This window comes from Apium graveolens, chromosome 3, assembly GCF_009905375.1.
Source record: "Apium graveolens cultivar Ventura chromosome 3, ASM990537v1, whole genome shotgun sequence".
Taxonomy (NCBI): Eukaryota; Viridiplantae; Streptophyta; class Magnoliopsida; order Apiales; family Apiaceae; genus Apium; species Apium graveolens.
In genome coordinates, this window is record NC_133649.1 from 6719039 (window position 1) to 6745535 (window position 26497).

A 26497-nucleotide genomic window follows, 5' to 3' on the forward strand; every position below is an offset into this window, starting at 1 on the left:
TAAATTTAGGGATATTTTTCTTCAGTATCAATGTATCATTGACCTTGTAGTTGGAGTCACTATATTCTTTACACTTACTGGTTGTACCATTACATCTTTACTTTTCTAAATTTATGATACCTTGCGTTAGTAAAACATTATAAAATCTTTAAGAAGTACCTATATAACCATTATATCGTCTTCCATCCAACATTTATTTTGCCATTTTTCCTCTATCAACTATGCACTTCCACAAAATAGGTAAAAAAAAATCACCTTTTACAAACAAATATGAAGAAAGAAAAAAGATAATTCATAAAGATGGGAAACTTATTGTTATTGCGATTTTTTTAATAAATTGAATTATTACTTTAGATTAATTAATAAGAGGGTTTATTAAGTTTGTTTTGTATTTCGAAGGAAAGTGAAATGTATTGTAACTGGCAGTGAGCAATTTATGGAACCGGTGAGTTAAGTTTATTATGTGTTTGTAAGAAATAAAATGTATTAATCGTATTCTAGTGAATAGGTTTGGAGCTCGAGGTCAAGTCGATACTTTTTAAGTGAAAGTAGAACGTATTAGCTCAAGTTGATTAACTATTCGAAACTTATGGACAATTAAATGTTTAAGTACTCGGAAATTTTGAATTGGTAGGTAATCTTCGAATGCTTAAGTTGAGAATTATATATGATGGCTCGAAACTTAAAATATTGTTCTTTGTACTTTAAAATTTTGTTTAAAAATAATGTATATCTTGTTTTGACATATTTTTAATATTCTCTATATTATCACTATACTTGACTTTTGCGGTCGGTGTCACTAATGTTGTTTTATACTCTTATATGTCGTGAAAGTAGACATTTTACTAAAAGAAAATATTTATAGAATTGAAAGTTTAAAGGTACCACGACTCTCGAGTAGGATTGAAAAACGTCATCGCACCAATTGTAAAAGTCAATATTACAATGGTACCCCGCAGATTTATTCAATCAATTTATTTTGTTATAAAGATATTTGAGTTGAATATGCGCATATTTTGTTAAAATTTTAAATTTTTTATTTTTTTAAAAATTAAAAACTCCACTTTTAAATATTTTAGGAAAAAACCACTAATAAAAAATAGAATAAAAATAGTAAAACAAATGAAAAAGTACTTTTTAAAATATATTTCTTTTAAAAAAAATATTTACATTACATTTGAAAATTATTATCTAATTTGTTATTAATTTCAATATATTTGTATTACATTTGAAAATTACGGTTGTGTTATCATTTTTTATTTTCTGTTTATAATATCAGATTCACATATTCATCAACTACGTAAATCATAGTTAACTGCTATGAAATGATAGCATGTCATATTTAAGAATTTGATATCACGAGATCATGCATATTTATAATTATTCAGATTTTATTAACTTTTTAATATATTTTATTACTTTATGTAATAATTCTCCGTCCATCCAAACATACTATCCCATCCCGTTGTTAACATTACATAAAATAACTTATATTTTTTCTGTTAATATCCGTATGTCTCGTTAACTTACCCATTTTTCTTAATTTTTTACCTTTTTTATTTTCGTACCTCATTTTAAATATAAACAATTGAATGAGACGAATGCAATATATTTTACACAAAATAACATATGTACATTAATGTACAAGTATTATTAACTACGAAATATTAACGTATACAGTAACGAAGATTAGTTATATAAATGGATAGATTTATTAAAATGTAATAGTCTTGGAGATATTAATATACATTATTTTTAAGAAGGTTTAAATATCATTTTACAATTTGGAGTTATAATCTTTATTTCATATTGAATAAATTAGCTTATCGAACCTCCTAATTGTACTATTATATAGCTGATAGTTGCTCATTCATTGATTTGCTAAAATGTAGATATATAACGCAATAATTCTAGTGCAAAGAGTAAGGCTCATTCAACTTCTGAACACAGAGCGTGATCTGATGTGACAAATGGAGCAAGCATTCTAACGATGCAGTCAACTTCTGAACACAGAGCGTGATCTGATGTGACAAATAGAGCAAGCATTCTAACGATGCAGACTTCAAGTTTTCAACCTATCAGTTAAGCAGTTTTCAACCTATCAGTTAATGTGCACTATAAGTTTTTTCTTCTTGATAGTTCGTTATATGTGTTTTATCATGAGGTATATTTGTGATTTTAACATGAGTCATATTTTAAAACCTGAACAAGATTAGTTTTGATGTATATACCTCGCATGTTAAAAAGTTGTTTTTTCATTCTTCAATTGTCTTACGCCGAGAGTAGTATTTCCGCACCAACGGTGGATCCGACGTCTTGATTTTAGTGCATAGGTTGGGCATCCTCTTAACCAAAATAGCCTTCCAGATATAAAAGCATAAACAAGACATAAGCTACTAAAATTATATTAAAATTACCTCGGCTCAGCACGTCATTTAAAACTATACTATAAATACCTCGAGGAAGGGAGTGCATCCTGTAAAATTATGTTGTTTTGTGCAGTCTCCAAACATCAGATACCTGTGGAGTGCGGAGATGGACTTCATAAGGTGACCATGTATTTCTTTTGCACAGTTTACAGAGTCAAATGCTTTCATATTACAAACAAAGTTCCAAAGGGTTTGTGGGGGATGATGATTTGAAGAACAAAGAAGAAACTGTTCAACATAATAGTAACTTAACAGCTGTACAAACAACGATTTGTTTTGATCTTCCTCCACACTCATCTTTACTAAAAGCATTTTTAGATTAGTTTCAGTCATATGTTGTTTAGGTTTTTTTACCAATTGTATCCTCTTAGAGTTTATATAAACCATAAGGATATTTACCCGAGAATCGTTTTGATTCCTCTTCAAAAAAATCAAAATTTGTATCAATATCTTTTATATAGATACCGAGTACATTCACCACCTCATGGGGCAAAAGCTAAAATAAAATATTGCACGCTAAATATGTTGTTTTTTCTGTATAGTACATGAACTTGTTTATATTGTTTTGACGAGGTAAATGTTATGGATATTGTTCTTTGCTATATCTTAATATATCCGATATTCGTAATATTGATCTCGTCAAAACAATATAAACAAGTAAGTTGATGCACTATACTGAAAAAGACAACATATGTAGCTTGCAATATTTTATTTTAACTCTCCTGAAAGTCTCTTTAGGCTTAGCCTCAGTGCTCCTTCCCTGTTTCATTTTCATCAAACAAATCCCAAATTGCACATCTTGTTACCGTCTGGTGCAGTCACAATAACCCTTTTCATAATTGATTTATAAGCATCCTCAGCTTGTGTAGAGTTGATTTGTTGCACCTTTTCATAATTGTTTTCTTGCTTCTCTGTATAATGTTGTTTGTTGTATATTCTTGTATGCAGGCTAACAGGCAGCCTGAAAAGAATCACAAAAATAAACCTAAGTGCTGAAAAAGTTAAACTTTTTGAAAATTCCAAATTTGCTTCTCTTGTCGCTGCACTTGTAGAGATGCTTGCTTTATCTTATAGTCCTGATAAATAATCGTTTCTTTTAAATGAAGAAAATTTTAGCTTTGCCCAAATGAGGTGGCGAATGTACTGGGTTTCAGTATAAAGGATACTGATACAAATTTTGATGTTTTTGAAGAGGAATTAAAACGGTTCTCGGGTAAATATCCTTATAGTTTATATAAACTCCGAGAGGATACAATTGGTAAAAAACCTAAACAACAGATGATTGAAATTGATCTAAAAATGCTTTTAGTAAAAATGAGTGTAGAGAAAGAACAAAACAAATCGTTGTTTATCCGGCTGTTAAGTTACTATTATGTTGAACAATTTCTTTTTGTTCTTTAAATCATCATCCCCGGCAAGCCCTTTGAAACTTTGTTTGTAATATGAAAACATTTGACTCGGTAAACTGGGAGAAAGAAATACATGGTCACCTTATGAAGTTCATCTTATGTTTGGAGACCGCAAAAAACAACATAATTTTACAGGATGTACTCTTGTCCTTAGGTAGTAATAGTATAGTTTTAAATGACGTGCTGAGCCGAGGTAATTTTAGTATAATTTAGTAGCTTATGCCTTGTTTATGCTTTTATGTTTTATGTTTTGCAGGCTATTTTGTTTAAGAGGATGCCCAACCTATGCACTAAAATCAAGACGTTGGATCCACCGTTGGTGCAGAAATACTGCTCCCAGCGTAAGACAATTAAAGAATGGAAAAACAGCTTTTTAACATGCGAGGTATATACATCTAAACTAATTCTGTTTAGATTTTAAAATGTGATTCATGTTAGAATCACAAATATACCTTATGATAAAACTCATATAATGAACTATCAAGAAGAAAAAACTTATAGTGCGCTTAACTGATAGGTTGAAAACTGCTTAACCGGTAGATTGAAAACTTGAAGTCTGCATCGTTGGTGCAGAAATACTGCTCCCAGCGTAAGACAATTAAAGAATGGAAAAGCAGCTTTTTAACATGCGAGGTATATACATCCAAACTAATTCTGTTTAGATTTTAAAATGTGATTCATGTTAGAATCACAAATATACCTTATGATAAAACTCATATAATGAACTATCAAAAAGAAAAAAACTTATAGTGCGCTTAACTGATAGGTTGAAAACTGCTTGACTGGTAGATTGAAAAATTGAAGTCTGCATCGTTAGAATGCTTGCTCTATTTGCCAAATCCAATGACACATGACTGTCACGCTCTGTGTTCAGAAGTTGAATGAGCCTTACTCTTTGCACTAGAATTATTTTCACAGCCTTCTATAAGTTGAACTGTCATGCTCTGTTTGAATTATATCTTCAAACAACGCTATTTCAAGAAGCACCTCCTCGACGTTCATGAGCTGGTCTGTTCGAAGCGACTGGTCCACCATATTAAGTTGCAAATAAGTGATTGCTTCAGGACCCAGTCCTTGTGCATGATCACTTGTCTTGTCCACTGCCTTCACAACCTCATCCTTGCCTTCATTATTTTTGTTGGCCTCTTGAAATTCATAGGAATTTGCTAGAACATCCTTCTGTATACAATTTGAACATCCTTCTGTATACTATTTTCCTGCAACAGAGTCCTGAACTAGCTTGCCATTCTCGTGATGTACTAAGTACTATCCTTTTATCAAGATTTTTTGAACCCCAACCCACCTTATTCATGAAAGAGACTAACCCATTATTATCGAAGCAAGCCCCTTCGTACATTTTATGCTTACCTTTATCTTTTGTCTGAGGGCCTAACATCCTCTTTGAGATATGCTGCAGGTTGTTTTGATGGACCTCCCTCCACGATCTTCACTCCAGTGTTTTGTTGTCTTGCTGTAATTTCAATTACAAAGTTGGTTTTAGACCTCTGAAACTCCAATTAACTGCATTTGATTTTCCAGGATGTTTTTTAAGTGAGCTACTATGTCAGAAAGTTTTAACAAGGCCTTTTCTTTTTCTTCTGTCACAACTGTCCCGCCACATTTCGGTTTAGGACTTTGAACAACCTCTCCACAACCATAGTAGATGAGGCCCCCATCCTATGTCTATGTCGAGCAAATCCCTTATAGCTTGAAAGTTGTAGTCCAACTCAACTACTTCACTGAGTTCAACATTGATATCGATATAACTGGCTACAAATCTAGCCACTAGATATCTTCTTTCATGATCAAATGAAAATTATAGGATTGCAAACATTTAACACTCTTTTACCTTCCACCAGACCATTTTGAGAAGCCTCTTCAATTTTTTGACGTCTGTGTATCCGTAAAAACTCCACATGTTAGTAGATGAGGCCCCCATCCTATGTCTATGTCCAGCAAATTCCTCATAGCTTGAAAGTTGTAGTTGAACTCAACTAGGTCACTGAGGTTCAACATTGTTATAACTGGCCACAAATCTATCCACTTTAACTTCTTTCACGATCTAATGAAAATAACAGGATTGCCAATATTTATTGCTCTTTTACCTTCCACCAGACCATTTTGAGAAGTCTCTTCAAATTTTTGACGTCAATGTATTCGTAAAAACTTCACATGTTTCTATGACAATATGTTGAATGACCCTTTGAAATATTTTCTTACATGCCCATATGGACCGCCCACAGCCTACAATTGAGCTTGGAAGTGAGTCATGTCCTTCAAATGATCGTTTGCAATGACTCCAACCCCATTAGAATTGTTAATTTAATTAATAATTGTAGATATACAATGTCATAATTTTTTAATAAAAACTATCCCGACAAAAAAAACTATCCCTTGTTGACCATTTCACTTTTTGCAAGTATATATATAAATATAGCTCAACAATTTTTTTTTAAATTTTTTTGTAAAAAAATTTAAAAAAATATGTAAAACTATATTTTATATGCATCTTTAAGTGGATAAAGAAAATTATTAACACATTAACATTAAAATTACGTCCGTAAATAAATATTTTCTTCAAAAGGAAAGTCAATAAATAAATATAAGATTATTTGTAGCTTGCATAATCTTAAGTTCAATATATTTTAGAACTTAATTCAAAATTTAAAATTTATAACGATTCAAATCTTATCATATAAAATATACATTTGAGTATGTTTAATTGTAAAAAGTATGTTTACGAATTTTAAATTTGTTTTATAATTAAAATATATTATATGACAATTAGTGAATTATATTTTTTTATCCCAAAGGTTTTTTACTTTTGTTCTTTTTCCAGGAGTTGACTTGTGGAACCTGGATCATTTGGGAAAAAACCATGTACAATCACTCTTATAGCTAGCAGGTATAAACGTTTTTGTTTTGATTCTTTATGTGTTTTTGTAAATAAATTACATGTTTTCTTGTATAAATAGTGGTTTTATGCCTCAAAACTTTGATCGTTTTTAGCTATTTTAGATTGCTTCTGATTTGTATGTAATAGTGGTTTTTCTTTTGTATCTAATAATGGGTTATGCTCTAAAGCTTTAAGCTTTCTTAGTAATTTGGGGTTTTCATGATTTGTATGTATCAGGGGCTGTTACTTGTGAGTGATATGTCTTTGTTGATTTCTTGGTTTTAAATTTTAGAAACTTGGGTAGAATTGATTGGTTGTGAGATCCTATGGTTTATGTATGCTTTGCGAAATCGGGAGAGGGCTTTTACTTGAATGAACTAATGAAGGCATACATACCAATGTACCATAGTAGGGTAAAATGTATGCAAGGGCAATTTTACTTGGGTTGTCCCCGTCTAGACCTTAGAGCGGGGATTTTAACAAGTGTTGTATATGTGAACCTTGTGAAGTTTTAAGTTTAACGATGAACATTTCATTTATCTAAAGGGTTCCATTATTTGCTCACAGTTATATAGTTTTTATTTAGTTTTCAATAAAAAAACGGATGAATTGACCCTTGGCTGTTGGATATGTAAATGGAAATCCAGTGTGCGTGCTGAATTATGAGGCACGTAAATTGGTATTAGAACGTCTCATCACTGTTGCTACCCATGTAATATTTCTTTTTTTCCAGCCTCTAACTTTAAAGCTCAAATGCACAATTATCTTTTATTTTTTACTGCTATTTTACCTTCTCAACGCGCTATGTTTATTAATTAAGTGTGTCCTGTTTCTAATACGGGTGTGATTTTCTTAAGTGTGCTTGTGGCATGCATTGAATTTGTATGAATTATGTGTGTCTGCCTGCGTGTATGAAAAAAACTTGTTTATCTTGCTGCTCAACAATTAATCCTAATGGTAAGAGTTCCGGACCGCCGGAATTCCTCAGCAAGACTTTTCTACCGAGACAATGGCCAAAATGCTGAATTATGTTAATTTGAGCCTTCACTAATTGTATTGCATCATCTTATTAAATATTAACTAGATACTTGATCATATAATTTTTAAAGCAGACAAATTCCCCAACCGCCCGAAATTCATTAGCTTTCCTACTTGTGGATCATGATGGGTATGATACTACTGAAAAGAGTGAACTGGAAAATGGGACAATCTTAGAGGGGAAGCAGTTGGTGATGCTTCCAAGGTTATGACAAATGTCAGAGTATAATATGTTATCTCGAAGTTCATAGTATATGTTTGTGCTTTTTTCTATTATAATTGAATTTTCTGCTATAATTGAATGCTTTGTTTTTTTTGCTAAGCAATTGAATGCTTTGTTATATTCAATATTGCAGAAATTGCAGGATGCTTTGAAAAAGAAGTATCTAGTACTCAAGAAACATGAGGACCTTGTTAAGTATTTGAAGACACGTGAATACAACTTTGAATGACACCATTTTAGATCCGTAAGGTATGTTGTATTACCAAGTTCTAGTGTCAGCAGGAGGTTAACTCCCTTCATTATTGTAGTGTGAGAAACAATAAGAAGTCAGAATTTTCCTACCTAATGGTCATAAAATAAAATGTCATTAATCTAAAGGTTTATCAAGAAAAAAAAAAAAATCCTTTTTGTTTATTATCTACCTTAGACAAATAGGAAGAGAATGCATAGCATACCGCATTTCTATATCTGGAACTCTATTCATAGGTACTACCTTTATATAGCTCATCTGTCTTTAATATAAAATCTCATTTCTTATCATAGTGATACTCACCATGATTCCTTACGCACAATTTTTGACATCTTACTACCACTAGAAAACTAAAGTATTTCTTTCTTGAATGTGGCAAGCAATACTTTTTTAAGTTCATGAAAAAGTTCCATTTACGAAAGAGACCGATTTTGGAAAATCTTTACTGTTTATATGTAAATTTATGTTTTATTACTTTTGGCAAAATTTTCTTTTTCCGGATGGACCTTCGATTTTTATGTAGAAACATATCAACCAATGTTTGGCTCATCGATCAATTATTAAACTTTAACTTTTTATATCATATTAAAAATAAAATTATAATATTCATATTAAAGTACAAACCATCTTTTGGTTAAGTATCTACTCCTGGACTAACCCGAACAATTACGATTATTAGAAATTGGTCAACATGCGGGACCTGTATTATCAAATTATAGAGATTCCATATATATATAGAGAGAGAAGTGATAATCCATGGAGGACTCTCTTATATAGAGTTTCTTAGAGAACCGTTATTTTAAAATATAAAATATATAATTTATTTTATTCTTCATCATATATAGTTACAAATTTTAATTACCAAATTAAAAACGAAGTTGCACAATTTTTTAATTTAAAAATTCATTGAAATTTAATGAAATAGTTTAAACTAAAATCACACTTTTACAAAATTATTCCACAGTAGAATTAAATTTAAAATCAATTTTTTTTCAAATTTCAGTTGTTAAACTTTTTATTATATTTAAATATAATTATTATTCTACATTAGTAACGAATTTGATTAAATTCTATAATAGTATAATACGATCAAGAGTTTTCTACGGTTCACTATATAAGAGGGTTCTCTTTTGAAGAAAGGACTATATATTTATATCTTATCATGTCTTTATTTCTATGAACAAATTGTATATATGCATATTACTATATAAGGTACATGTATCAATTTTTATACATTAAAGTTGAATTTAATATAATGTTCATCAATACTTTTATATTAAATATGTTATATAAAATAACATATATTTACTATTTAAAACGTCACCAAGTCCAGTAGACATGTATTAACTAATGAACAATAAGTTTGTAAATTAACTAGTTCTAATAAAATATTTGAAGTTCATAACTCCCATTGTACCAACCAAGGACCAACATATTGTTTATTTTATTTTGACTAAAAACGGGCATAGTCATATTGTCTTTCAACTTTAATATAAATATTGATATATGTAATCTATATAGTTATATTATATTTGTAATTTGTTTATTGATGTCTAACATGACAAAATGTAAATCCAATTTCCATAATTTGAAAATTTAGGTCTTACATGTTGACAAATTTCTATTAGAGCCGTAAACTAACCGAACTCGGACGAACTTTTAACGAACTCAAACAAATTCTTAATGGACCAAACATTGTTCGGTAATCTTATCGGAATTTTTTGTCTTAACTCAATTTCGGTAATGTTAGAACCTAACACAAATTGTTTGCGAACATATCGAATCGAACCGAAAGCGAACTTACATGAACTGTTCGTGAACATTTATATATAATTGAAAAATAATTTTAAATTTTATTTTATGTAAAAAATTGTAGCCCTATTAGTTAAATAATTTTTCATCAATAAAATATTTATTTGAAATAATTAAAAATATAGATAATATATATTAATAATAATACATATATTATTTACACTATTTTTTTCGAACTGAACTCGAGCTTGACGGAGGAACCGAACTCAAACCTAACACGAACCGAACTCGAGTCGAACACCTTAAAAGTTCGTTTCGGTTCGTTAAGATCGGATAATAAACGTTGTTCGAACTCGAGTTCGATAAGCTTATTGGACGAGTTTATCGAACTCGAACTCAGATGAACACGACGAGCTTGACGAACAGTTTGGTTCGTTAACAACCTAATTTCTATAAACGAAAATTGGTTAAGTTAGTCAAGGAGTACATACTTAAACAAAAATGATTTATACTTTGTTTTATGAAACATATTCTCTATAGTATCAAAATATTATTGACTTTTGTAGTTAGCGCCAGAACATTTTTTACCTATATCTTTACTATTCTAGATTTACAATATAAGTTACCAGGACTCTTCAAATTTGCCCTCATACTCGTGTTCTTCGAGACATGACATAGGTGTGGGTATGAGATCTGAGTCGAATCCCTCATATGAAAACCAAAAACTTTAACCTTAAGAATTCTAGTTCAAAATGATTGACAAGGCATCATAACAACTTAATCCTCTTAAATCTTGGGAGGGATGTAAATAGATTACTATTTTCATGTTACCCATTTGATTTATGTTACAAATATGATATAAACAATTATGTATATGTTTACTTTATGTACTAGAAGACAAGAATTTACAAATGTAATATATAAAAGGGAAAATCAATTTTTTATCACTCAAATATTTATTTCTTTAGAAACCTACCACCAAACTTATATTTTTATTTTTTTTGTCACTAATGTTACTTTTGTATTGAATTCTACCCCATTCCGTTAAGGTTGACTTCTTTCCGTTAAAACAACCGGAAGACGAAGAAACAACTGCCGGAATCTGGGTAGTCCAGAAACCGACACTGTTCCGGCAACTTATCATTTTTACGGTCAAGCCAATTCATGTTCAAATCGGCTCTGTTTTCTATAATTTTTCAGTCCAAATCACTTTATACAAACGCAACAATTCATATCTAATAACAACAATCACAACCGAAGTGCTTCTTGATGATTCCGTCGAGTTCTAATAAAAAATTCTGGTGAGTTTAAAATCCGGTAATAGCAAAATTGATTCAAAACTCAATAAAACTTAATACATATGAACCAATACACTCCTACAAGACTATTAAACCAATTTATACTAACAAATAATCACTTAACCAGTCAAGAAAATGAAGAAAACAAGTGCCGTCTACTTTTCCTGCGAACACAAAATTATAACCCAAAAATCACGATATAAAGACATGTGAATTCAAATTGAACAATCTATACATTCATAACTTTAAAATTAGTGAACGATTAACCAAAATAAAATACTAAAATTAACGTTTTTTAGACAAAGCTAACAAAATGGTTTAAAATGAAAAGGAAATGTAACGTCACAAAAAAAATAAAAATATAAGTTGGGTGGTAGTTTTCTAAAGAACTAAATAGTTGAGTGATAAAAAAACCGATTTTCCCTATATAAAAAGTAGGTATAAAAGTAGGTACAATTTCTCTAATGTGAAGGTTATATGCCGAATCCCCGCACCTGTGTCCAATTTTGGTTTCATATCCACGTATCCTAATTTTTTAAAAACTAAGAGTCTGACATCTGGATCTGCTCCCGTATCTGACACCTGTACCCGAATTCGGGTAACTTATTTACAATACCTTATGGTAAAACATTATAAGGTCTTAGAAAGTACCTATATGACCATCATATCATATTTTATCCAACATTTTTGCTTTTCCTCGATCAATTATGTACTTACACAAAATAGGTAAAAAAATCACCTTCACAAACAATTATGAGCAAGTGCGAAAGATAATTCATAATGATGGGAAACTTATTGTTATTGTGATTTTTTTTGTGATTTTAATGAATTGAACTGTTAATTTAAATTAATTAACAAATAGGGTTTATTAAGTTTGTAATGTATTTCAAAGAAAAGTGAAATATATTACAACTAGCATTGTGTTATTTATATAAGTGGTGATTAAAGTTTATTATGTATTGGTGAGATGTTAATTGTATTAATCGCATTTTAGTGAATAGGTTGGGAGCTCGAGGTCAAGTTGAGACATGTAAAATAAAAGTGGAAGGTATTAGCTAAGGTTTATTGACTAATCCGAAACTTATGGACAATTAAAGGTTTAAGTATTTGGAAATTTCAAATGGGCAGGTAATCTTCGGATGATTAAGTTGAGAATTATTTATGATAAATGGAAACTTAAAATATTGTTCGTTGTATTTTGAAAATTTGTTAAAACTGATGTGTATCTTTTTTGGACATTTTTTTCTCTATGTTATCACTGTACTCGTGACTTTTGTGGTTAGTCTCACAAATGTTGTTTTTTACTCTTATAAGTCCTGGTATCCTTATACGTTTTAACGTTTCTCGGACGTTTTATCAAGAGAAAGGTACGGTTAATAGGAATTAAAAGTTTAGACGTACCACAACTTCACATATAGGAATGAAAAAAGTAATCGCACCAACTGTAAAAGTCAATAGTACAATGGTACCCCATTGAATATTCATTGAACATATTTTGTTAAAAAAATATTTGAACTGAATATGCAACTGTTTATCATTTTCACCGTACCATTTAATTGATGTTTTTTGACACGCATATTGAGGTGTAGAAAGTCACGCTTATACCTACAGTCATTTTTATTTCAAAACTCTCTATCAAATAGAAATTTAGCTCTAAATTTTATTTGATATAAGAATTATAGAATATTACCAAGTTTAATTATAACGATTTTACACTTCAAAACTGTGTCAAAAAGTCAAATATCAGTTAAATAAAAATTAAACGGAGGTAGCACTTTTCAATGTGATATTAATGGTGATTTATAAAGGGGATAAAATCAGTTAAAAAGTCAAATATCAGTTAAATAAAAATTAAACGGAGGTAGCACTTTTCAATGTGATATTAATGGTGATTTATAAAGGGGATAAAATCAGTTAAAAAGAAATTAGTTGCTGACTTTTTGTTGAAGATATTAAATTAGATTTTGTACGGTTAGTAGGTAAGTGAGCAAGAAGTTATTAGCCGAGTATCATTGGTATAAATGTCCACTCTGCAACTCATTCTGTACAAAAGAGCTTCTCACGTCTCTTACATATATCTACACATACTCTATATATTAGGAGAGAAGGAAAAGAGAGAGATGGGGAGGCCACCTGTTGCTGAAAGAATGGGAGAACCAAAGAGAGGACCGTGGAGTCCTGAAGAAGACATCACATTGGTGTCTTACATTCAAGATCACGGTCCACGCAATTGGAGACTTGTTCCTAGCAATGCTGGTATATATATGTATATAATCTTTAATTATTTTAATACAATAATTTGTTGAAATATATGTAACAAATGTACAAGATAAATGAAAAACAAGATTTGCCGATAGTCCCTGTAGAAGTAGAAATTCTATTCTTCGAAACATAAAGATGGTGCCTTGATGTTTACATTACTTTCTTTTTTCTCTTGTATCACTCTTAATTTTTATGGTTCACTTTGTGAGTTTTTGTCTGCTTATATATCCCGATCAGTTATGTACATTTTATGTGATTTGACAGGGTTGCAGAGGTGTGGTAAAAGCTGCAGATTGAGGTGGAAGAATTATCTACGGCCCGGTATAAAACGCGGAAACTTCACTCCTGCAGAAGACATGATGATTCTCCGTCATCAAGCTCTCCTTGGAAACCGGTACTGGCTCGTTGGACTACTCATTTCTCTTGATTTTTACACGGGACAATTAAAAGATGAATTTATTGGCCTATCTCTTTTATGAAAAATTCTGAAAAAGCCCCTAATTATTTTAAACAAGTATTTAAAATATCTTATTTATGATTTAGGAAATATAAATTCAAATTCAGATTTAAGTCTATACAATTACAAGTATAAGACAAAATGTGCATTTGCACAAAAGAAGATTTCTATAAACAATATTGACCCGATTGGAATGTATTATTCTTTCTTTAAATGTATATTTGAATGTTAAAGGGAAATTACAATGCTAAATTTGTTTGGTTACATGTACGTGTAGATGGGCTGCCATAGCTGAACACCTGCCTGGTAGGACTGGCAGTGACATCAAGTACTACTGGCATACCCATCTGAAGAAGAAGCTGGGTACAGTTAATCAGGCTTTCCCTAGTCCGGCTCCTGCTACTGATTCTCTGGTTTTCCCTGCTCCAGCTCCTGCTCAGAGTCCGATCGGGCTGCATGCAAATACTTCCGCTTATGTTCCCCTGGTTTTTCCCTCTCTGGTTTCTGCTCCGGTTCCTGAAGTTTTCCCCACTCAGCTTTCTGCCACTGTTACTCAGGTTCCTCCTGCTCCGGCTCCTGCCCCTGTTACTGAGGTTCCTCCTGCTCGGGCTCCTTCCCCTTACTCTCACTCTCAGTTTCCTCCGGCTCCTGCCCCCTTTTCTCCTGCTCCTAGTTCCACATCAGGACGTGAGGATAGTGACCACATGCTCGGCATGTTAACTCCCTTCCGAGATGGTCAGATTTCTTTCAACCCGTTTTACTAATCATCCTATTGGTAAATTTCGGCCCTAGTAGCTCCACATGGATGAATGACAAGTCGTTGGGTGATAATGGGCTAAAGCTTTCTTTCCTTTTAATTTCAAGTTGCAGTATGCTGCTGTCTCTTTACTTTTCATTGCTTGTTTTGGATAATTTGGATTCTCCTGTAACATCAATCTCTATGGGTTTTTTAATTAAAGTATTTTTTTTCTTTTTGCTAGTTAATTAAAGTATTTTTTTTAACCGGGGCAAGGAATTAAATGTTTAAATGCAATTGTTTTAGTATTTTAATTATGGACTTATGGTTCGAACACATTTTAATATTTTCGGCAATCTGAAATTAATTGAAATGGTGACTTTTGCAGTTTATTACTTTAAAATTTCTTATACTGATGCCTGTATTATTTGAGAAATTAGTTTCAAACAAGCTTGACATTTTTCGACATTTTTCAACATTTTGCAACATATAAATTATTGATTTCAGTGGAACAAACTAAAATTTACTCCCCCAGTCCCTTTGAGTAGTTTAAATTTCTGATGAAGTGTCCGGCACGTATTTTAAGGTGCATAAAAATTATAGTTATGTAACTTATTTTTACAATTTTCTTTTTCTGAATAAAAGTTGAATGTTTTAATTTTTATTTATAAAAACAAAATTGTAAAAAAAAATTACAGAACTACACTTTATATGCACCTTAAAATGCGTGTCGAACACTCTCTAAAAAATGTAAACAATTGAAAGGGGTGGAGGGAGTAGTATTTTGAACTTGTTATATTCCATTGGAGTTGTATCAAAATTGCAAATTTTATAATTAAAATCTGTCGAAATCTTAAACCAGTTTCATTGTATAAACTAATTAACCCGATTAACAACATAGTGACAAATTTCATTCATGAAATTAAATTGAAATCGCTATTTCAAAATAAAAGTAATTATGTAAAAAATAATTAAAAACATTAAATTTAAACTTTTATAATCATACTTTTTATCTTAAATAGAATAAATATAAAAAAAATATTATCCAAATATTAATCAAGATGAATTGAAAATGTTAGATACCCATGTGCATCTAAAGTCTCATATGAATACACATTTTAACTATGACAACCCCAGTGCCGGTTACAGTTTGGGCCGGTCCTCAATTACAGAGGCCCACTAAATTTCAAAGGTCCTAGGCCTAAAATAAATTCGTTTGACTTCAGTAAATGAAAATTAAAATACTAAATAGCTAACTTCTTTTGTTAAAATAATAATCATACTTTTTTTCCAGTATAAAAAAAGGGAATCAAAGAGAGTTTATATAAGTATACGAACAACACGTTGCTTTTGACACATCTGGTTTAGATTCCTGACTTTGTTAAGTTTTTAAGTAGAGTACGGAAGATTATAAATAAAAATATTAAAATAATTTTACATTTTTTGTATAAATTATTAGTTATAAGAATAAAAAAAGAAAATAATTTATACAAGTCATAAATATGGAATAGTGTATGCATTTGAGATTTTAATGTTTTGTTAATAATCTATGAACCTTAAAAGATTTTCGTTGATTTTAATTAGGGAAAATAAATTCATACGTCCCTCAACTATTGGTGTTTTCTAAAATAAGTCGCTAAACTAAAGATTCCAACATTAACGTCCCTAAACTTTTAAATTTTTCTCACCGCAGTCCTTTCGTCAGTCAACCAGTAACGGACGTTAGGTTTTTGCTGACGTGACATGCGGGTTGAATATGTGGACTATTATGTGGACGTCCACGTGGGAAAAAATAAAAAAAATTAGGGTACATTATATATGGTCGTTACATTATATATATACATACATATATTATAAAATTAGGGTACATGTTTATAGTTTGGGGAAGATTACTTGAGAAATTGATTGAGATGAGATCTAATGGGAGTAACACTACAATCAACTCAAGCTCTGCATCGAAGGCACAAGCCATCTGTAAGTGCGGATTTGAATGTCCTATTTGGACCTCCAACAAACCAAATAGCAGGGGAAAGAAGTTTTTTGGTTGTCCATTGTACAAGGTGAAAGAAAAGTACTGTGGATATTTTCAATGGTGTGATGATGCTCTACCTGATAAAATTGAGTCTTTAAATTTCGAAGATGAAAAAGTTTCATCACTCCGCCTAACTGTAATAGAAGCAAAATTTGGTGAGTTGGAAGCTGTGAAGAAAAAGGAAATTAAAGCCCTGAAGTTTCAATTGCAAATGAAGGACAAAGATATTAAAGTTCTTGAATTTAAGTTGCAAATGTTCAAACTGGTTTTAGTTGTAATTGTTTGTGCCTTTGTAATCAATTTATGTATGTGAATCTTCCAAGTGACTTTGTAATCAGTTGACAAATTAAATTAGTGACTTTGAAATTGAAATTGAAATTGAAAGTTCTTTGCAAGAACAAATGAAGTTTTTTGCTTGATTGTCTCAAAATTGCTTTATAGCATAATTCTTAGGATTACAAAGCATAATTGTCTGAAAAGTAGGACACAACCAAAGCATTGGAGTCTCAGAAGTAGGACATAACAATAGCGGTACTTGAGTTTATTACATGAAACTAATGATAAAACCTAAAACTAAGGCTGACTTGAACTCTGGTTCTTTGCTTTCACTCTTGGGGCCTGGACGGGAGGTTGTGAGGAAGACACTCTTATAGTTGACCCAACTGTTGTGAAGTATACATGGCCATCTTTGTCAGACCTGTACACACCTACACCAACTGGAGGCAATGGAGGTGGTGGAGGCAAGACTTGCACATTCTTAGCTTTTGGTGGCCTTCCCCTCTTCCTTTTGATCTGTGGCTCTCCTTGAGAAGATTGTCCAGGTTGAGTTGAAGGCTTCCTTTATTGACTTGTTGTTTTTTTAGTCCTCTACAACATATGAGTTCAAATTTGAGTTAGTGCAATAAAGTAGATAATAACAGTCATAACTAGCAAATAAAACTTACATTTAGTGCTGCATGTGCCTTAGCTGCTTCACTCTGAGCCTTTTTAGCCTCAACTATTTTTTTTTTGAATTTCATCTATCTCTTCTGGACTTGCTTTACATGTTATTTTGTTGTGGCCAGCAACCATACATTGGCTACACCTCATGAGAACCCCTTTCTTACTAAGTTTAGTGCATGCACCATCCTCACCTTGCTCCCTCCTTCTATATTTCTTAGGTCTCCCTGGCATTCTTCTTGCCTTGGAAGGGAGTATGTCAGGGAATTCTGTTTTAGGCCAGTATAAAGACCCCTTCATGGGTTTCAGAAGCTGGGAATATGCCTCAATATATAACTCCTTCTTGTAGCAAGCATCTACTTTCTCCTCAGCCCTTTCATTCATACTGAAAATGGCAGTGCATCCATGACTACATGAGATGCCTGTTAACTCCCATCTCCTACAACTACAAGTATTTCTGTCCTTATCAACCACCCATTGTCCCCCATCAATGTCCCTAACCTCACAATCGGAGCCACCAGTCCAAGTGGACTTGCAGAACCTAGTCCTTTCAATGCTATAATTTAGCTTATTAATTATTCTAGGACAAATTTGAGTTTGAAGACCAGACATCCAATCTATCTTCTTATAAATTCTCTCCATTACTTGAAGTCTAATGTCATCTAACAATTCAATTATTGGCTTATATCTGGCCTCCACAATCCAACTATTGAAGCATTCAGATAAGTTTTTGTCAACCATTTCACATTTAGTTAATGTGCTAAAAAAAGCCCTTGACCAATAAGTAGGTTATGTTTTCAGCAAATCTGAGTGTGCAAGAGGAGAAATACCTTTAATTTCCTCCATATGAAGGTCAAACTCTTCCACGGTTGTAGATTTTGCAGCCATCCAAAACAGATTCTTCAACACTTGGCCTGGATGTAGTTTCTTCCAATTTGCCCAAATGTGCCTTGCACAACACCTGTGTTCATCCCTTGGTAGGATTTTATCAATAGCATGCTTTAGCCCCTGCATACAATTAGCATAATCACAATTACATGGTAACTAATAATAAATTAATTGAACAATTAGTATATTTAAAAAAATGGTACTTTGTTGATCGGTCATTAGAGTGTATCCATAGCCAGTGTCAAGCTCCAGGTCTTGTTTTAGTAGAGATATAAACCACTCCCATGTTTCAGTGGATTCAACATCCACAATAGCCCAAGCAATGGGATACATCCCATTGTTTCCATCCCTTCCAACTGCAACTAATATTTCACCCTTGACATAACTCTTTAGAAAACATCCATCCAGCCCTATGATCTTTCTACATCCCACCTTAAATCCAGTTTTCAAAGCATCAAAATAAATGTAAATCCTCTTAAAAGTAGAAACTTGTTCATTATCATTCCTCTCCACATTAATCTTGACAGTGCTGTCAGGATTTGACCTCATTATCTCAGCACCATAACCATACAACCTCCTGTACTCTTTTTGAATTTATCCTTCAATCTCGAATAGAGCCCTTCTTTTTGCAAGCCAACACTGATTCTTTGAAATAACCAAATTATGCATCTCAAATACATCGGCAGTGAATTCTCTAAGTTTCCATTTAGGGTTGGATCTCACCTTGTTACCAAATTTTCTAACCAACCAATCTGATCTAACGAACTTATGCTTATGCACAAGTATGCAATTATGCTCCTTATTGTATGATTTAACTTGAAAGGCACCAGTTGGATCTATTTTACTAGCAAAGAGATATCATGGGCAGTTTTCTCTACATTTAGCTTGAACCCTTTGCAAGTCATTTTTTAAAAACCAAATCTCTCTCTTCTGTTCAACAGCATAGTCTATAATAGCAATTTTTTAAAATCTCCCTAGCAGTGAACACCAAACCAACTTCAAAGTTAATGTTTTTCATTGGGGTTCTAGGGTTAAATGTTCTGAACTGTTTTTTAGAGCTGACCTTTTTCTTTTTTTCTTACTGATTCAACTTCATTATCATATGAATCACTTGATTCATCCTCAAATATCTTGTATGAATATGACTCATACTCACTCTCCCATCCTCGGTTCTCTGCATCAATCTCCTCACTGCCCTTATTCTTTTGCGTCTTATCAATTTTTTTAGTTATCAAACTACTAAGGGGTATATGCAGTTCATCATCATCATTAGCTGGATTACTCTTAAACCTATACACTTTCTTCTTCTTTTTCAGTACCTCTTCAAACTCTTCATCACAATCACTCAAATTCTGCATATACTCATCAATATCACTACCCTCACTGTCTTCTCCACTCTCACTACCCTCCTCACTCTCACTACCCTCCCCACTATCACTATCCTCTCCACTCCCAACATTCTCTGCATTATATTCAGAGTCATCTTCACTAGACCAATCACATATTTCATCAATTTCACAAGAATGATCAACATACAAATCTATTCTACGAGTTTTCAAAGCATGATAACACATTAAGTCTACACTATCATCATTCCACAGAATCTTACAATTATAATCATCAAATGGAGTACCAAATTTGTGCCAATAAATCTAGAACTCCTTATAATCAAGCTCAGTTCGAATGTAATTCTGAAACATTGGAAGAGACACAGTGCTTTGATTATTAAGAATATTGACCTTACCTCCCTCATAGATTTTCCCACCATCATTACTTCCCGAAGAATATACAAAGTGATGTCGGACTCCATCTGAAAAGTAGCACAAACCGTAATTAGTATCGATTTATCAGTAACAAAATTGAAAGAATTACAACCGTATTTACCTTAATCCCAGATATGAACCCTCAATTAAGAGCCTAACCCTCAGTTATGAACCCTAAAACCCGTTCATTTATCCCCTTCTCTTTCTATATATATTAAGAACCAGTTTGTTTACATATATGATAGTCACGTGAGAGGCAAGTGTGTTTTTTAAATTTTTCTTTTTTTTTTGTTAATTTATTTTTCCACATAATAGTCCACATATTCAACCCGCATGCAACGTCAGCAAAAACCTAACGTCCGTTACTGGTTGACTGACGGAAGGACTGCGGTGAAAAAAATTTAAAAGTTTAGGGACGTTAATGTTGGAATCTTTAGTTCAGGGACATATGAATTTATTTTCCCTTTTAATTATCCATGAATTTTGATAGAGTTCATCCAAAAATCTTGTAGAGTGTTGTTAGGGGGAATACACACAAGTATAGAACCAAATAAACAATGCAAAACACACACTCAATATATGACGCGGAAAAATCCACATCCCAACTTGTATTATTAATCAAAACAATTATCAATAATACAATCAATCTCACCAAACGGTATTCACTCAAGCGATACTTAAGTCAAACAATACTCAAACATACATTAAAACAATAACATGACTATGTATATATAGTCATCACAAACTTAGCCAACAAGACATACCTAATCTGATTACAATAATAATTCTCTATCCATACAATTATTACCCATTTCCATTATAATAATAATTGTCAACACATACAATTATTACCCAACTCAATTATGATAATAATTGTCTATCTATACAATTATTACCCAATCCAATTATGTTTTCTATCACCAAGCCCATACTACCTATTGGGTTTAACCCCAACAATCCTCCCCTTCAACCCAATATGATTTCATGCACAACCGAATTAACGGTCACCATCAAGCCATTGACGTCGATCCGTCAATACCTGCCCTCGAACAATAACCCCTCCTTCTAGTACAAAAAGATTTCTCTTATCGTTTCGACCTTTGAGTATCTCTAAATCTCCTTTAGTGACTTTCAACATACTGTTCTTCATCATAACAGTATATCCCAAATCAACTGATTTACCCAACAAAATTAGATTTCGATTTAACTCCGGTATGTATCTTACTTGAGTTAACTTCTGAACACGACCGTTGTGACGTTTCATTGTTACCTCACCAATGCCAGCAACCTTTACCGTTTTACCGTTCGGTAAAGTTACCATCTTTCCCTCACACTTTTTATAGGACGAGAACCACTCCCTCCTACCACATATGTGATGAGAACATCCCGAGTCAAGCACCCATTCTTCTTTTGATCCCTTCTCTTCTTGAACCAAAAGAACATCTTCATCAGCTTCTACAAGCGAAACACTACCCCCTCGATTGTTTTTCAACTCTCTCAAGTCTTCTCTTGCCTTTGGACACATAAATTGTATATGACCTAATTCCTCACAATTAAAACACCTAATATTAGGGTTATGTTTCCTAACATACTTCTTTTCCGTGTCACGCGCACGTACCACGAATGCACTTCCATCAGATGTATCACTCGATTCTTGTTTCATCAGTCTTTCGGCCTCCAGAAGAACAACAATAGTCTCATCCAAATCTAACTTCGTTTTCCCAACCAATAAAGAAGTCATCACAGTATTATACTTCTTCGGTAGAGACACTAGTAGTAGAACAGCTTTGTCCTCATCCTTCAATTTTTCATCCAAATTATTCAGCTGGTTGATTAAGCCATTAAAACGATTCAGATGATCTCTTAAATCTCCGTCTTCTTCCATCTTGAGCCCGAACAAATCTTTCTTGAGAAGCAGCTTGTTGGCCAAAGACTTTGAGTGATAAGTCTTCGTTAACTTCTCCCACAAATTCTTGGGATTGTCCTCTTCAAGAACATCATACTTGATTTCCGGTGCAAGGGCCAACTGGATCGTTGATGCCGCACGTAACTTCATATCTCCCCACTTTGTATCATCAATGTCAGTAGGCTTCTTCCCTCCGAGAGTCGCATATAACCCTCGTTGAATTAACAGATCTTTTACCGTGCTTTGCCACAAGGTAAAATTGTTTCTTCCATTAAACAATTCAATCTCAAATCCCCCAACCTTCTCCATCATGAACCTTGGCTCTTTATACCAATTGTTAGGGGGAATACACACAAGTATAGAACCAAATAAACAATGCAAAACACACACTCAATATATGACGCGGAAAAATCCACGTCCCAATTTGTATTATTAATCAAAACAATTATCAATAATACAATCAATCTCACCAAACGGTATTCACTCAAGCGATACTTAAATTAAACAATACTCAAGCATACATTAAAACAATAACATGACTATGTATATATAGTCATCACAAACTTAGCCAACAAGACATACCTAATCTAATTACAATAATAATTGTCTACCCATACAATTATTACCCATTCCCATTATAATAATAATTGTCAATGTTAGGTCACACACACACTGTAGAGGGGGTGAATACAGTGTAAAGTACAATCAAATCGAACTTTAATATCTCAAGTAACATAAAACAAACTTTATTGAAACAATAAACTCTGTTACAGTATGGAACTGTTACCTCTCAGTGATGAACAAATATCATGAGAGCTGCTAGGGTTACAATGAATAATATTTTCGATAATGATAACACTTATAGTGTAAACCCTATGTCTGTGTTTATATACTACACAATTACAAGATAATCACTAATTGATATGGAATATAATTCTGCTTCCTAAAATATATCAATCAGATATCTTTTTTCCAAGTATTCTATTCTTAATAGAATTCATTCTTCATGCATATCTCTTTTTATGTTTGTCTCGATCTTCTTTCATTTAATCAGCTGTTGTCCTTATCTGAACGTCTTTCAGTACTTAAGTTATGATATCCATCTTCTGATGATTATCTCCTGATATTATAAGTACTGATATCCTTAAGTCCTGACTTCCAGTAAGTACTGATTTATCCTGTTTAAGTAAGATCTGAAAACTAAACATAAATCATATTAGCCATGACATTATCAAATATATCTAACAATCTCCCACAACTTGTAAATTAGCATAATATACAAGTTTAACAGATATTTGATGATGTCAAAAACATTAAGTACAAATGGATGAGAATTAGACTAGATAACTACAACTTACAGTCCTTAAAGCTTTACCAATCTTTAATTTCTGATAACAACTTCAGTCTGTACAAATATCAGAATTTAATCAGTTGTAGATCTTGACTTGGCTTCATCTTCTGATCTCTCTGATGTCAGGAGTTGTTCTGAGATAGTTCTTCAACAAACATCTCTCAGCATATCTAAGCTCATCAATCATCCTCCTGTTAGCATCTTTAAGCTCTGCAGTATCTTCACCAATTTGAAAGATTGCAGCCCTGAGATCATTAATCTTAGCTTTTCTTATATCCTGATCCAGTCTGATCAAATAAGCTTTATCAGACTCAAGATTGAATTCCACAGCCCTGTAACCCAGAAAGGTAGTTATAATCTTAGCAGTGTTGGGCTTCATTTCAACTATATCACCCTTGTGATCTCTGTACTTTGGAACATATGTGCTGTCAGACTTAACAGAATAAAGTCTTTTCTGTCTCTGAATCTGATCTTTCAAATAGTTTACAGCACTTCCTGTCAATCTGTCATTCACTTGAAGTAAGAATAGTACATGCTCCAATTCTTCAAAATACTTCAATGGAATGGCATTTTGCCTTATATGATAAACCCTACAATCTGTCATGAAGTACAACAAGATGTGTTCTTTCAAGTAGGTATGGTAAACCATTTGTACAGATTCCAGTTGATTCAATCTCTCAGGAGTTGCTCCAATACCTGGTTCACTCAAGGAAGTTGGATCATTGGTAGTGTTCTGTATTCTTCTTTCATCGGTACTTCCCAATCCAGTTTTATCTCTTGCTTCCTTTCCAGTAACTACTCTTGCTTCAAAACCACTTGCAGCAGTCTTCAAAGGTTGAGTCTATTTTGCTTTAGTGAATCCTGGTAGGAGTGTCTTTGATTTATCTTCTGATATCAAGTTAACTTGAGCTATGTCAGAGGTTACTTGCTTCTTCGAAATATCAGAACTTACTGTCTCTTGACTCTGAACAACTTGAGCCATGTCAGAGGTTGTCTTAAGAACTTTTCTTGAAGTCAGAGAAAGATCAACATCTTCATCAGTAATTTCTTCATTCTCAGGAGGCACATAAACCTTGATAGGTTCACCAACTTTTTCTTTACCCTTGGATCTTGGATCTATCTGCGGTTGTGATTTAGCCAATGTTGCTTCAATATTTGTCCTTTCTTTTATCACAATGCCTTTGAGTTTTGGAAGTGTCTTTTTACCAGAAGCTTCAGATTTAGATGTGACTTTTTCTGATTTAAGTCTGGCTTCTTCTTCCATTAAACTCTCCAAGTCCATTCCTGGATTTTCCTGAAGAAATAACTGTCTTGACATTTCTTCATCAAGATCTAAAAGTTCATCAGAACTTATCCTTTTACCAGTAGCAGAACTAATTCTTTTTGCAACATCAGAACTTGTCCTGTGACTTGTGATTTCAGCTTTTCTTGATGAGAAACCTCTACCTTGACTATGACCTCTACCCATTCCAGAGTTTCCTTGGTCATCCTTTTCATCATCCTTCCCTTTCAGTGTCTTATCAGTTTTACATTTGGACTTAATTACTTTCTCCCCCTTTTTGGCATCAGCAGGTAATAGAAGAGAGACAAGCAATTCCACTGAGGCTTGGATTTCACTAAGTTGAGATTGCTGAGAAGCTTGATGTTTCAGAATATCATCAATCTGAGCTTGTTCTTTCTCTTGAGTCTTCTCAATATAAGCAATTCGGTCAAAGGTAGGTTGGAAGAATTTTTTCTTGTCAATTTTTTGAATTTGTTCCTGTTTGATGAATTCTTCCTGAATCTTGTGTAGCTCTGCATGAGTAGTTGAATGGAGACCTTGTAGATATTTAGTACTCAATGCAGTGACTCTAAGCTGTGTTTTGAAATCATCAGTATTTAACATCTCATCAGCTTTTGTCAAGTGCTCAGCCAGATTCTTTGCAGATGGAACACAAGTAATTGAGTTCCATTCCTTAGTCCACTCCTGACCAGCAGGAGTTTCACTCCAAGGCACTGGTGCTTCTCTGGTAACAAACTTCTTAACAAGTTCAGATTTAAGAACTGTTTGTTGAGGGGCATGTCCTGAAGGACCTGCTTCATCAGTATCTGCTTGTAGAGCAGCATCACCAGTATCTTCAGCATTTGCAGCATCAGAACTTACAGAATCAGCATCTTCTGACAAAACAACAGTATGCGAAGCAATTGAGGCTTTAGCATCATCTTCTAAGTGCTGATCTGGATCCAAGTTCTGATCAACAGCCATATCCTGATGCTCACCTATATTCTGATCATCAGCATCTAGATGCAGAGAAGGTGTAGTAGATAATTCTGGAGTTTGAGCAGCATCAGTAACAGGTATTGTTGATGGATTAGTTGTTGTTGGAGCTTCTAAGTAAAGTACTTCAGGCACAACCAAGTTCTGGATATCAATATCAGCACTTGTGCCTGGGTCAACAGGAGATACAGACTTTTGAACAGGAGACACAGATGGTGTGTTGGCCTTTTCAGTAACAGCTTCCTGAGTTGGAGTTGATGGAGAAGTAGTGACTTTAGCAGATTCCTTTTCTTGTGAGATCAGAGATTCCTGATCTCCTTCCTTAGCTACTGTTTCTTCATCATCTGAAACTGGCCTTTTTTCCCTCTATTTCTTGTATCTCTTTGAAGATATGGATTCCTTGGGAGTTTCATCAACAGTCATTCGTCTAAGCCTTTTGAGAAGCCTAGATCCCCCAATTGCAGAATCCTTCTGAGAAGGAACTTTCTCAGCTTCTTTGACAATAGGTTCTGATGTAGAAACCTGTTCCTCACTGTCAGATTCATCTCTCAAAATAATCCTCCTTCTCTTCTGAGGTGTTTGAGGAACAGTCTTTGTCCTCTTAGGCTTGG

General features: G+C 33.0%; 2 protein-coding genes across 29 annotated transcripts in view; one reads left to right on the top strand and one right to left on the bottom strand.

The window, feature by feature from the left end:
• The window catches only part of LOC141711527 (transcription factor MYB60-like), a 34078-nt gene extending 19094 nt beyond the window's left edge, over nucleotides 1–14984 (top strand). For 8 of the 28 annotated variants that reach the window (XM_074514008.1, XM_074514022.1, XM_074514003.1 and 5 more), the window contains 7 exons: nucleotides 1893–4471; nucleotides 6678–6743; nucleotides 7847–7977; nucleotides 8129–8244; nucleotides 13396–13551; nucleotides 13822–13951; nucleotides 14292–14984. In XM_074514008.1, coding sequence (XP_074370109.1) covers nucleotides 13416–13551; nucleotides 13822–13951; nucleotides 14292–14778 — 753 coding nt within the window. In that variant the 5' untranslated portion in view covers nucleotides 1893–4471; nucleotides 6678–6743; nucleotides 7847–7977; nucleotides 8129–8244; nucleotides 13396–13415 and the 3' untranslated portion in view covers nucleotides 14779–14984. Of the gene's footprint in view, nucleotides 1–1892; nucleotides 4472–6677; nucleotides 6744–7590; nucleotides 7692–7843; nucleotides 7990–8128; nucleotides 8245–12289; nucleotides 12424–13395; nucleotides 13552–13821; nucleotides 13952–14291 lie in introns of those variants that run through there. The other 20 variants (XM_074514026.1, XM_074514005.1, XM_074514014.1 and 17 more) reach the window with 16 other exon arrangements.
• Nucleotides 14985–17775: 2791 nt separating this feature from the next.
• Nucleotides 17776–18462, bottom strand: LOC141713798 (uncharacterized). The gene has a single exon (XM_074517371.1). It carries the CDS (start codon nucleotides 18460–18462, stop codon nucleotides 17776–17778), a length of 687 nt encoding a protein of 228 aa, XP_074373472.1.
• Nucleotides 18463–26497: the final 8035 nt, after the last annotated feature.

Bases quoted from the DNA above. Each gene is read 5' to 3' on its own strand.
- LOC141713798 (XM_074517371.1), bottom strand. From the start codon at position 18,462: ATGGTTGACAAAAACTTATCTGAATGCTTCAATAGTTGGATTGTGGAG.